Below are 14,097 nucleotides of genomic sequence, written 5' to 3' on the forward strand. Positions count from 1 at the left end.
ACCATGTACTCACACGCTTCCTATAGATCTCACATACCATCCCAAAAACATTTCCAATCACCGGAATCAACTTAAGGAATCCTGACACACATTACACCATCAAACACAAGAAATACTCTGTTTCACTGTTCTACTAGATGCCGGATTGATGTAGTGTGGATTGTCTCTCACCGGTTTGTGCTACCTTGTCTAAGTATCTCCTCCAAGCTACACAAGAACCATCCAATGATTTTACACCTCACACCCTCCAAGGGTTTGCAAGACTTACCCTCTCTGACCTTCCCAAGGTCCTTAGGTTAGGATAAGCTCTTGTTGTTTTGTGAGTTCCATTTTCTTGCTTCAGAGACCTTGTTTTCCCACACTCTTTCACACTCAACCTGAGAGTTCAACCCCTCTACCACAGGATCTTCATTCCCCACACTACACATTTTAGGATGGATGACTTTGGATGGATTCCCAACCCTATTCCTTACTCAGGAGCTTTTGACACTTACCGGTTTGGTGTTTTACAAACAAACTGCACTTTTAGGCCTAACCGGTTCTAGTAGCCCAGTCAGCGAGGTATTTTGCATTCACCGGTTAAACTTCTTGAACAACCCTATGAACTCTTTGTCATTCCAGACACCCTTTTGGAGTTTACATACAATCTCTCAAAACCGGATGTGGGTTTGGTCACTAACATCTCTAACCCTTACCGGTTAACTAGGCCTAATTGCCCCTTTCTAGGCCTTAAAAATAGGGATTGATCAAAACTCCTTCACCGATCTGATTTCCTGAGTGAATTGATGATAGTTTGGGGTATGTGTTTCCATATGGAATTCCCCTCCAATCATACTTTATCTCCACCTACCGGATTCACTCAATTAGGGCCTGTTATCCATGATTCCTAACGCTTGCCAACTCAATGTGCCAAGCTTAGGGTATGGTAAATCCCTGATTTGGCTTCCCCTGTCTCAAAACCAAAAAGGAAACATAGAATACATTGCAACCTAACATTCCACAAGGTTTCAGAGTGGAAATCCACCATGGAACGTTAGGTTGGAGTCATTTTGCTCTCAAAACCCTGGTTTTTAGGGCTCTTGGACCCACATGCAACAAAATAGAGTTTATTCACAAACTATAGCACTTCAAGACTCCAAATAAAAAAAAAAATGAAAGTAAGACACTAGACTAATAATCCATGTCAGGTCGTACAAACTTGCAAAGAACAACAAAAACTCAGTAGAACACACACAAATAGGAAACCAAAACTTGTTTATTTGCTTCAAATCTTTAACAACCTTTAACAACTGATTATCATCGGTCTTTCCAAACCTTATATTGGTCTTGGAGTATTTACAAACGCTCACAACTGATTGTGTCAACCAACTAACCATTGGAGTATGCGAATGTTGCAAAGCTGCTATGAGTAACTTTTGCAACTTTTGCAAATTGTTGCATAGGTGAGCAACTTTGCTCAAACCCAATTTCGTCACTTTCAAATGACTCATATGACCTTAACAATCTCAAAACAACATCAACCAACCTACATTAACCCAAAATTAACTTATCCTATTAAGTTCTCTACTTGGCACCCTTAAAAGATCACATGCCAACATTGGCCAAACAAAGACTCTTAGGGCCCTTATAATCATTTGAGCACACACTCTCTGGCCTTTTGGCCTTATTACAAAACTAAAAACATGATTCCAACATCCTGGAAACAAACTCAACAAGAAATTGCTAAGTTCCCCTACACCATAATCTCGGGGTAGGAAAAACTCAAGTCCCTTGAGTGGATAGGGCTTGAACAGTGGTTCCATGCTTCAGTATATCTCCTTCAGACATCCATGTAGCTTCAGATTCAGGGAGACCTGTTCATTTAACCAAGTAGTCTCTATAGACTCCTTTCCTAGTCCTTTTGACAATCTCGGAGTCCAAAATGCAGTCCAATGTCACCGGTTGGCTTGGCGGTAGGTTTTGTATCCAATCTACTTCTTTAGTAGCAGTAGTCTCTCCTTGGTTTGCAGTTGACTGAGTTCCCTTATACTAGAACAAATCACATACATTAAATATTGGTGATATTCCCAAGTTTGGTGGTAGTTCCACCTCATAGGCATTGTTGCCAAACTTATGCACAACCTTAAGAGGTCCAATATTCTTCATGCACAGTTTACTAGGCTGCCTCTTAGGAAGTCTTTCCTTTCTCAGATAGGCCATAATGAGATCACCTACCTGGTAGTGTACTTCTCTTCTTGTTTTTTTTGCTGGCATCTTGTATTTCTCATTGTTCTGCTGCAACGTCTTCTTGACTTGTTCATGGATCTCCTTCATATTCTCTCCAAAGTTTTCACTTTGAGCACTCCTATGGTCCATAAAACTGAGGTCTCTGAGTTCTAAAATACCCTTGGATGACATCCATATACTATCTCAAATGGACTCTGACCTGTGCTTCTATTGACAGAGTCATTGTAGGCATACTTTGCTTGTCCCAATACTAGATCCCAAACTTGACCATGCTGTTTGGTGAGACATCTCAGTAAATTACCCAAGGACCTATTTACTAGTTCAGTTTGACCATCAGACTGTGGATGGTATGTAGATGAAAAAGAAAGGTTTGTACCAAGTTTCTTCCACAAGGTTTGCCAAAAGTGGCTCACAAATTTTGTGTCTCTATCACTCACAATATTAAGTGGTAAACCATGGATCCTTACAATCTCTTTGAAGAACAACCCTGCTATGTAGGAGGCATCATTAGTGCATTTGTAAGGCACAAAGTGCGCCATCTTGCTGAATCTATCCACTATGACATAGACACTGTCATATCCTCTTGGAGTTATAGGTAAACCAAGAACAAAGTCCATACTCACACATTCCCATGGCCTTGTTGGTATGGAAAGGGGCTCTTATAAACCTGCATTGTTGGAGGTACCCTTAGCCCTTTGATAAATAGCACATTGCTCTACAAATCTTCTAACATTTGACTGTAGTCTAGGCCAATGGTAGAACCTGCCAACCTACTCTAAGGTCTTGTCAAGACCAAAATGTCCACTTAGACTGCCTTGATGCTTCTGCTTGATGATATTGTCTCTCATAGAGCATTGTGGTATGCAAAGTAGGTGTCCTTTAAACAATAAGCCTTCCTGCAACATAAAATCAGAATAGGCAACATGACAAGCATTAGCAAACTTTGAGCAAACATCATATGCTTCACCAAAATCTTTGTCACCTTGGTATAGATCTTTGAGGTCATTTAACCCCACACTTTGTAGCTATACTTCTTGAATGGTTATAACCCTTCTACTTAAGGCATCTGCTACCTTATTAGTGACTCCTTTCTTGTGTTTGATGGAAAAGGTGTAGGCCTACAAATACTCAACCCACTTGAGGTGTCTTTGATTCAATTCCTCCCACCCATTCAAAAAACCAAGTGCATGATTATCAGTGTAGACTATGAACTCTTTAGGTAACAAATATTGCCACCACTTCTTGAGTGCTTGCACCATAGCATATAACTCTAGATCATAGGTAGAATACTTTTGTTTTGCTTCATTGAGTTTCTTAGAGAAAATGCAACTGGGTGACCTTCTTGGCTCAAAACGACCCCTATAGTCAACTTGTTGGCATCACACTCCACAGTGAAGAGATGATTAAAATCAGGTAGCCTAAGGTAAGGAAGTTCTCCTACCTTTTGTTTTAACAACTCAAACCCTTTGTTTGCTGCACTAGTTCACTTAAACTGACATTTTATCCCAACTTTGATGGTGTTCAAGATAGGTGCACACACATGGCTAAAACCTCTAATGAATTTCCTATAAAAAGAAGCTAAACCATGTAAACTTCTCACTTCTCCTATTGACTTAGGAGTAGGCCAATTCACTATTGCTTCCAATTTTGATGGATCCATTTTTAAACAACCTTGAGAAATTACAAAACCAAGATAGACCAATTCATTTTTGAAAAACTCACATTTATCCAAGTTGATCATCAACTTTTCTTGATGTATCTTCCTCAAAACTTGATTCAGATGTTTGATATGCTCCTCCTTTGACCTGCTAAAAATCAGAATGTCATCAAGATAAACAATGACAAACTTACCAATGAACTTTGCAAGAACTTCATTCATGAGTCTCATGAAGGTGCTAGGTGCATTTGTGAGCCCAAAGGGCATCACCAACCATTCATATAACCCCTCATTTTTTTTGAAGGTTGTCTTCCATTCATCACCAGGTCTGATCCTAATTTGATGATAGCCTGATTTCAAATCCACCTTAGAAAAGTAGCAAGCTCCACCTAGGTAGTCCATTAGATCCTCAATCCTCGGCATTGGAAACTGGTATCTAATTGTGATTTTGTTTATGGCCCTTTGATCAATTCACATCCTCCACTTACCATCTTTATTAGGTGCCAAAACAGTAGGCTCTGCACATGGACTTAAACTCTTCTTTATCAACCCCTTATCTAGGAATTCCTCCACTTGCTTTGCTATTTCCTCATTTTGAGTAGGTGTCATTTTGTAAGCAGCTTTGTTTGGCAAAGTTGAACTAGGTATGAGGTCTATCTGATGGTTAACATCTCTCATGGGGGGTAAGGCATCCGGTATCTCATTGACAACTATGTCTTTGTACCGGTCTAGTAAGGTCTGCACCTCTTGCGGTATCACCGGTTTGGTTTCAACCTGTCTCTTTTTTGGGTTTTACTATAAAAGCACATCCTCGGTTCCCTTCATCCTTCAAAAATTCAAGAACTCTTTCCCACTGAGCAACATAACACTTGATCCAACATGCCTTTCTTCTCCTTAATCAATCAAGGGATCCATTTGAAACTTTCTACCCTCCTTGGTGATAACATAGGAATTCTTCTCCCCATCATGTATGGCTTTGACATCATACTGCCAAGGGCGTCCTAACAGCAAGTGACATGCATCCAGGGTAATATGTCACATAGCACACTATCCTTATAATTTCCTATTTCAAAATCTACCCAAGCTTGCTCATCTACAAGCACATGCTGACCCTTACTCAACCAAGATACCTTATAGGGGGTGGTATGTGGCAACCTTTTCAATTTTAGTTTGTCTGCCATCTCAACTGCTACAATGTTTTCAGTAGACCCTGAATCTACTATAACTTTGCAAATCTTACCATGAGATTTGTAGGTGGTTTTGAAAAGTGTCTTCCTTTGTGTAGGTTATTTGGATTGTGGTACCTTCAACAAGGTCCCTCATAGCATCAAGTTCTCTCCTTCTAGGATTGGTCCCATCTTGCTGATTAGTGAGGTAACACTTTGACAATCCTCTTCTTGCACCAACTGAGTTCTCCTGTCTCCCATGTGAGAGCTTTAAGTCTTTTCAAGACACAGACTCATGGTATGCCCCACTTGATGACAATGGTAGCATTTACCAGTGAAGACTGTGGTTCCTCTTCTCGAATTGCCAAATCTACCTCTATAGTTATTTCTCCCTCTAGAGCTGCCTCTAAACTGTCCTCCATTGTTAGGATTATCACCACCATTACCTGATTGACTGCCTTCATCATTATTGTTGGGATTATAGACCTTTCCCAAGGTGCCTCTTTCTCTGTAACTTCTACCACCTCTACCCCTTTGATTATGTTCACCTTTCCTTTTGATCTTATCTTCTACTCTCAAGGCTAACTTAAAGCATTTATGGACTATGTCAGGTGCTATCATGCTGATCTCATCTTGAATGTTTTGTCTAAGGCGATTTAAGTACCTTGCAACCTTCTCCACTTCTTCCTCTTGCTTCCTAGCTCTTAGGGTAAGTTTGTTGAACTCCTCTATATAAGCACTCACATCCATTTCTCTTTGTTTCAAATTTTGCAACTTCTTGTGCATCTACACCTCATAATCTATAGGTAAGAATTGAGTTTTAATCCTGATCTTCATTCTCTCCCCATAAATGGTCTTCTTTCTCTTGGTTTGTTCTCTTTCTTCTTGCATCATGTTCCACCACACTAAAGTTGATCCCTTCAATCTTGACTTGGCCAAATTGACCTTGTTTTCTTCTGCAACTTCCTTGAATTCAAAATGATTGTTCAAGGCTTCTATCCAATCCGATAACTCTTCGCCATTTAGGTTTCCATTGCAGATAGGTAAACCTTCTATTTTGTCCTTATTGAGTGACTTGAGAGCATCCAAGAAGATTTGCTGATATTTGGCCAACTCCTTTTCTGTTATGACCCCTATCACATCTGCATCTTCATCTTTAGTTTCATCACCCCATTCAGTGACCTTGCCCTTGCCTTTCTTGGTTTCTTGCTCCCGGGCTTCACTAAGAATGTCTTGGACAAACTTCCTGATGGCCTCTTGGCTCATTGCCTTTGGTGGCATGTTGCTGGCTTCTGACTCTACCTCTGGGTCTGATACCAATTTGATGTAGAGTGGATTCTCTCTCACCGGTTTGTGCTAGATTGTCTAAGTATCTCCTCCAAGCTACACAAGAACCATCCAATGATTCTACACCTCACACCCTCCAAGGGTTTGGAAGACTTACCCTCTCTGACCTTCTCAAGGTCCTTAGGATAGGATAAGCTCTTGTTGTTTTGTGAGTTCCATTTTATTGCTTCGGAGACCTTGTTTTCCCACACTCTTTCACACTCAACCTGAGAGTTCAACCCCTCTACCACAGGATGTTCATTCCCCACACTATACACATTAGGATGGATGACTTTGGATGGATTCCCAACCCTATTCCTTACTCAGGAGATTTTGACACTTACTGGTTTGGTGTTTTACAAACAAACTGCACTTTTAGGCCTAACCGGTTCTAGTAGCCCAGTCAACGAGGTATTCTGCATTCACCGGTTAAACTTCCTGAACAACCCTATGAACTCTGTCATTACAGACACCCTTTTGGAGTTTACATACAATATCTCAAAACCAGAGGTGGGTTTGGTCACTAAGATCTCTAACCCTTACCGGTTAACTAGGCCTAATTGCCCCTTTCGAGGCCTTAAAAATAGGGATTGATCAAAACTCCTTCACCGGTCTGATTGGCTGAGTGAATTGATGATAGTTTGGGGTTTGTGATTCCATATGGAATTCCCCTCCAATCATATTTCATCTCCACCCACCAGATTCACCCAATTAGGTCTTGTTATCCATGATTCCTAACGCTTGCCAACTCAATGTGCCAAGCTTAGGATATGGTGGCAAATCTCTGATTTGGCTTCCCCTGTCTCAAAACCAAAAAGGAAACATAGAATACATTGCAACCTAACATTCCACAAGGTTTCAGAGTGGAAATCCACCATGGAACGTTAGGTTGGAGTCATTTTGCCCTCAAAACCCTAGTTTTTTAGGGCTCTTGGACCCGCCTGCAACAAAATAGAGTTTATTCACAAACTACAACACTTCAAGACTCCAAATCAAAAAAAAAAAAAGTAAGACACCAGACTAATAATCCATGTCCTTGTTTTGGGATGCTCGATCCGTACAAGTTGTACAAACTTGCAAAGAACAAAAACTCGGTAGAACACACACAAATGGGAAATAAAAACTTGTTTATTTGCTTCAGATCTTCAACAACCGTCAACAACTGATTATCATTGGTCTTTCCAAGCCTTATACTAGCCTTGGAGTAGTTACAAATGCTCACAACTGATTATGTGAACCAACTAACCGTTGGAGTGAAAAAATGTTGCAAAGCTGCTATGAGCAACTTTTGCAAATTGTTGCATAGGTGAGCAACTTTGCTCAAACCCAACCTTGGTCACTATCAAATGACTCATATGATCTTAACAATCTCAAAATAACATCAACCAACCTACATTAACCCAAAAACAACTTATCCTATTAAGTGCTCTACCTGACACCCTTAAGAGCTCACATGCCAACATTGGCCACACAAAGTCTCTTAGGGCCCTTACAATCTTTTGAGCACACACTCTATGGCCTCTTGGTCTTATTACAAAACTAAAAACATGATTCCAACATCCTGGAAACAAACTCAACTATAAATTGCTAAGTGCCCCTACACCACGGATCTCCAAACAAGCGTAAGAGTCAATATCAGAGGGTGGATTTGCATGATAATCTCCTTCAGATACTCAACCAACTAACCCTGATCATTGAAACAAAAAACTGCATCACTGGAAATGATAAATGCTCTTAAAACTATACACTAAGCTTCACCAGGTAGACTAATATCAGAAAACATACTCAAGACAAACGGTTAACCAAAACTTCATACCGGATCAGATCAACAAATTGAGTTGCCATCAATGACAAATCCTAAGAATCTATAAGCATCGGGAATCACCAATCTTCACCAGAGCATCACCGAAACATGAAATGCCAACAAATACTTACTGCTGGTGTAATGGCGTTGAGGAAAAATGCTCTAACTAGGCTATGTACTGATTTTGTCGTGGGTTCCACCTCCAAACTCCAAGAACCTAGTTATTCTCTTGAATAATAATTTTAATGGTGATTTTGAGATAACCAATCTCTTCCCTGAGCCACATTAAATTTCACCTACCTCGACTCTCTTTCATTAATGAACTATACTTTGAGCAATTGCATAAGAAATCGACTTTCACTCAGTTCATAAATCTTGTCGATGTGTGACAAAGGTTTTGAAACTAAATTATGCTTCCACTCTATCCTTTATTTCGGTTGGCTCAAGCCAAATATTTGATCATTTCTTTAAATCCGTTTCGTATTAGTTTCAAGTGGTACATCAGAGTTCAACAAAGTTCCTTGGAGTGTGTACTTCAATTGTAATTTTAGATCTTCCTTTGTCTTTGAAAAAGCTTCTTCAAAAAAGGGTTATGAGAACCCCAATAGTCTATACCAAACACCGAAGGAAAATCTTTGTAATTCTTAAGACCAAGACCTGTTTGGCTATAATTGAGTTATGCAAACAATGTTGGAGCCTGCCAACCAATTCAAAACTTAAAGGGAAAGACCAATGGACCTTTTAAGGAAGAAAAGGCTAAGTGGGGCAAGGCATTGTCAAGACCAAAAATAAGTTCAAGATGTTACGTCACGGTCCAACAATACTTTTGAAATTGAAGGGATGAATTAACAAAACTCTAAAGTCTTTCAAATAAAACTATGGTGGGTGCCAACTAAGTTATAGAAGGCTTGTTGGGACCAGACAATGGTTCCAAAATCACAAGTGAAGCCCAAAAAACATAAAAACGATTAAGTGTAATAAATTTCCAATGATGGGGATGGGTCAATTAACACATCAAAGATATTGAAGCATTGATTTTTGAGTGGAGACCAAGAGAATAACTTTGATTTGATTATGGGTGAAAACTAAGGTAACAAACATGTGAGACAAAACTTCAACCATGTCAACACAAGATATATAATCCAAAAAATGATAAGAGTATTTTGTGAAGACAATGACAAGAATTGGAGGAACATGCATGTTGAAAGAGAAAGCAACAATGATTAAATTTTATAAGTTTCTAGACAAGTTTAAAACCTTTGTCATTTGGAGGTAATGCAAATTTTGGTGTGTTGTATGTATTTGCTTACCTTTGTCATTGTTGTCAAAGGCTGGGGGGGGGATAGTATAAGTTAGTCAAAATTTTGTAATAGCATGTAATTGCCAAGGGGGAGTTTTGCATTATGTATTTGAGTTGAGTCATGATTGTTGTAATGTGACGTTTAGACAAAAAAATTCGAAAGTGTTGCCATCAATGCCAAAGGGGGAGATTGTTGGCTTGATGATGATGATATAGTTGTAATAGGCTGTTTGATGACTTTATTTGTGTTGTCATTGATGGAAACCATGTTTGTTTAGTCATCTAGGTCGTCTAGACCAACAGGTAGTGGAATTAGTTAGACAACAAAATTGCTAAGTTGTTGTCAACCGGTAAATAGGAACAGAGCAATGATCAAGCGACCAGGACAGACTATTGGAGAAGAGTTAGATGTTGCGGTTTTATAGGAGTGTTGGAGACAAGAATATGCACCTATGTTCCAAACCGCACCAACAAATTCTGTGTATTGAGCGAGTTATGATGGATTTGCTAGTCACAGTCAGGAAGAACAAAGAACCGGTATAGCAAAGTTAGTTTGATCGGTAACCGATAGACTTATTGTTATGTTTTTAAGTTATGAATTGTTTTGCCGATAAGAGAAAAGTGTAATGAGCGGGAAAATGTAAAAGGCGACTAGATTCAATGAACCTAGGGAATTGTTCCAAGGTTCTTAACCGACTTAATAGAGTTCTTTATAAGGAGATGAAAGTTGTATGATTTCATGTATCAAGAGTGAGAATTTGATCATGCGGTTGAAGGAGAAGTTAGGTTTTGATGTGTAGTCAGTGATAGGAAGCTGAGTAGAAGCAAATCTAATTAGGTTTAGACGTGCTAAATTCAAATTACTTCAACTTGTTGTCTTCCTAACAGTTGTAGCAAGAAAATCCTCTAACAAGGTCACTCCTAAAAGGGTACGGTAGGATCCTAGTAGGTCCGAAGGTGAAATCCTCTAACAAGGTGACACATTAGCTTTTGTTTGTAAATCCCAATAATGTGGTTAGCTCCTAACAGGGCTGGGTTCTAACAAGCCTTATTGTATAGCTCTTAACTAGGCTAAAACACTCTTAACTAGGTGGTTGTATGACCTTAACCCGTCAGATCTCTATACTGCAGTAAGAAGATCCTTGTGGGTACTAATTCCCACTATGGTTTTTCCCAGTTGGGTTTCCACGTGAAAAATCATTGTGTTATGGTTTACATGTTTTGTTGGATGTTTACTTATGTTGTTATATTTCTTGCATGCTTATTGATTTTCAAGCTGGCGAAAGTTGTTATCAGATTTATTAAGTTTTTGCTTGCACCAATTCACCCCCCCCCCCCCTATCAGTGCCTTATAAGTTTATCAGCATGTTGAAACAGTAAGCAACAATGATTAAATTTTATGTTTCTAGACAAGTTTAAAACATAACAAATTCTTAGCTCAGAATTTGGTGGTCACACATTATATGCATAACAATGTAAACATATTTGTAGACAAGGATAAGATCAACTAGTGCAAGAATGCATAAACATATTTCATACTTTGGTATCTAAACTAGGAAACCAAGATTTCAAAGAAAACCTTGTTTTGAAGTACTAATCAAGTTTGAAACTCCATACTCAATTTGGTTTGAATTTCTTAGAAATCTTTTCTAGTACAAGAGCCTACAAATTCACTTCTAAATTTGAATCAAAGGAAAAGTTCAAGAATGAGGAATAATATTCAAAGTTGTATAACAAACTATACTTAAGCCTTCAAAGCACAGAGTAAACTTTTAGACCAAGGAATAGCTCTTAGGGTATATGCACGAAATTGTGGTACCAAAAAGGTGCCACACTTCAAAAAAAATAAAAAATGGTCATAAGGCGAGCGCCTTATGACCTTTTCAAACTTAAAAAAAACCCAAGTCTGCATTTTGGATGCATTTTGCATTCCCAAACCTGTGTTTTGGCGATTTGGGGTGCCATTTTCTTGCGCTCGACCTTTGTAGAAGCTTGATATTGGGCACTAATGTCCATATCTCATCAAAATGTCGCCACACCATTGAAGAGCTTGAAGAGGTATGTATTTTTGTTTTCTTATTATCATTTTTTTATTAATTTGAAGATTATACTAGGTTTATTGATTTAAATTTATTTTCATTATCAAGAAATGAGATTAGACAAGAAAATGTTGAAAACACTCAATCACCTCCTCATGAAGACCATATCGAAGAAGAAGCATATCAAGAACCTCCTACAAACCCTAGACATCCCATAGGTACACAAGAAAACCTATTAGGTCAAAAAGAAAATAGCCAAAAAGAGCTTGAAGGTTTAATCACAAGGCTAAAAGATCCCACTGGAACAAACTCCCATAGGACAAACCTGGCCAGTTCTTTGCAATCTATTGTATCTCACATACAATCTGTAAGTGGGCAAATAAATTGTTGGTCTAGTAAGAAGGAAGAAAAAAAGCAATTTTATGCTGACAAATTATCATATGCGGCAGTGAAGAATTTTTTTTTTAATAAATTTGACTTGTGTGCTCTTTTTACAGACCCTCAAACGAATCAACCTTTATGCCCTAGATGTAGGAGATTCCCTATTCATTGGTGTCATCATGAAGGGATTAAGGACAATTTTTGGGATAGGTGGTGGATGTTATTTGATCAGCCCCCATGCAATAATCATGAGGTACCCCAATACTTTTTGAGAAAATTGTACTGTGAGTTTGTCCTTGATGAGATCCCAAACTATTTTGATTTTCTAGATTTCCAAGGTAGAGGTGGGGGTTCCTCACATGATAGAGAGGGTGCACAGGGTGACCCAAATCTCCCACCAAGACCCTTGGCCGGACCTATGGTGGAACATGTTATTATTCCTTCCATTGTGAAGGAGAGTATTGAGGTCGAAACTCTAGACTCCATTAGCTCACTCACTTAGACCCTTATATAGTATGCTAGGCCTCTAGTAGAGGGTGATGCGAGTGATGATGGCAATTCTTCTAGGCATCGAGTTCCAACTCATTTTTGTCGATCTTATGGTTCTCTTTGCACTTATGATCCTAATAGTTCTGAGAATGCACATGCACGAGCGAAGTTTGCTACATAGAACATTGTTATGACATAATCCTTGCTGAACGAAACATTTGGCATTGATACCCAGGTGAATTTCATTACAAGTTCATTTCACTCTTTTTATTAAATCTTATATGGAAATTTGAGAATATACCTAAATTAGTAAATTATTATGATAAAAAATCAGGGTCAAAGTGTTCACAGTACTAGCAACATTCCTGTAGCACCCTTTTTCACGACTTCGTTGACTCCACAGGTATACAACGAGTGAAGAAATATAATTATTATATGTAGATAGTTGAACCTTATGTGAATGATTTTCTAATCACTCATTTTGGATGTCAAATAGTTTGATGATATAGCTTCAACATCAACACCTCGCAGTGTATTTCATCGACAATCTTTCACCTAGGTAAGCAATTTATCTTTAATGTTGTTATTAAATAATATAGATAGTTTTGGCGATTAATCAATATATTTGGTTTAATTTTCAGATGTTGACATCAGAGACTACTTCTGTTGTCTGCGCGTCAATGGAGCGCGGTGTTGCTACAACAGTAGCAAGTTCAACTGCTTTGACAGAAGTATGAGACATGTTTGTAAATTTAGCATTACATTTGTTATCTTAATAATATCTTATTGAAAATTTTAACGACACTTGTATTTAGTTTAATTTATATTATGATGTTTATAGGAGGGGCTTGTCACTCCAGATCATGAACGTGCACCTGTTGTGGATGAACATCATGATTATTTGTATCTGGTAAGTGACTATTCTATTATATGTCATTCTAAAATTCAGTTTTTGTATATGCTAACATCATTCTTTTCATTGTATCGAGTGGAGTTACAAAAAAGTTTGGAGAGGAGGTCGAATGGGCGTACTCGAAAGACACCTGCATCATATACATCTCCATCCCCTCGACAGGCAAAGATATCTCATGATTTGTTTCCTTCCCCTAGAGGGAAATGAATAGAATGGGGTCCTATGTCGTATGCCTATATGGCAATTTTGAACATATATTTTGTATTACGAATATGTGACATTCTATGTCCATATGGCTTTTGGCAAGCTCCTATTTGACTTTATTGGATACCATGTTGTATGCCTATATGGCAATTTTGAACATATGTTCTGTATTACGAATATGTGACATTCTATGTCCATATGGCTTTTGGCAAGCTCCTATTTGACTTTATTGGATATCATGTTGTATGCCTTTATAGCAATCTTGAACATATGTTTTGTTTTATGAATACGTAACATTCTATGTCCATATGGCTTTTGGCAAGCCTATTTGTCTGTATTGGATATATTTGATAGTTTTAAAGGTATACAATGTTGTATGGATTTGTAGCTTTTTGGTTAATGCAAATCATTTATCATGGTTATCCATAATTGTAGTACAAATGATTAAATGAATAATTGCACAAAGTTTATTGTTACTTAAGCTTTGAACCTAAATATGTGTTTGTAATCCAAGACACAAGCTTATGGAGATCAACACAAATTCAATAGTTATAGTCGAAATAAGACTATATAAAAGAAACATGGAAAGAAC

The 14,097-nt window shown here is 38.3% G+C and overlaps 2 protein-coding genes across 4 annotated transcripts in view; one reads left to right on the forward strand and one right to left on the reverse strand.

Annotated features, from left to right (window-relative positions):
* The window catches only part of LOC131076117 (uncharacterized), a 113,924-nt gene that overhangs the window by 19,850 nt on the left and 79,977 nt on the right, over positions 1–14,097 (reverse strand). The window lies entirely within an intron of this gene.
* Positions 13,050–13,690, forward strand: LOC131859420 (uncharacterized). 2 transcript variants are annotated; one of them, XM_059213139.1, is made up of 3 exons: positions 13,050–13,119; positions 13,230–13,298; positions 13,383–13,690. In XM_059213139.1, the coding sequence occupies exons 1-3, from the start codon at positions 13,069–13,071 to the stop codon at positions 13,506–13,508; spliced, it is 246 nt and encodes an 81-aa protein (XP_059069122.1). In that variant the 5' UTR covers positions 13,050–13,068; the 3' UTR covers positions 13,509–13,690. The 2 variants fall into 2 exon arrangements, with proteins under 2 accessions (XP_059069122.1, XP_059069121.1); XM_059213138.1 differs by having other exon boundaries at positions 13,230–13,690.

Source organism: Cryptomeria japonica, chromosome 10 (genome assembly GCF_030272615.1).
Source record: "Cryptomeria japonica chromosome 10, Sugi_1.0, whole genome shotgun sequence".
Lineage (NCBI taxonomy): Eukaryota > Viridiplantae > Streptophyta > Pinopsida > Cupressales > Cupressaceae > Cryptomeria > Cryptomeria japonica.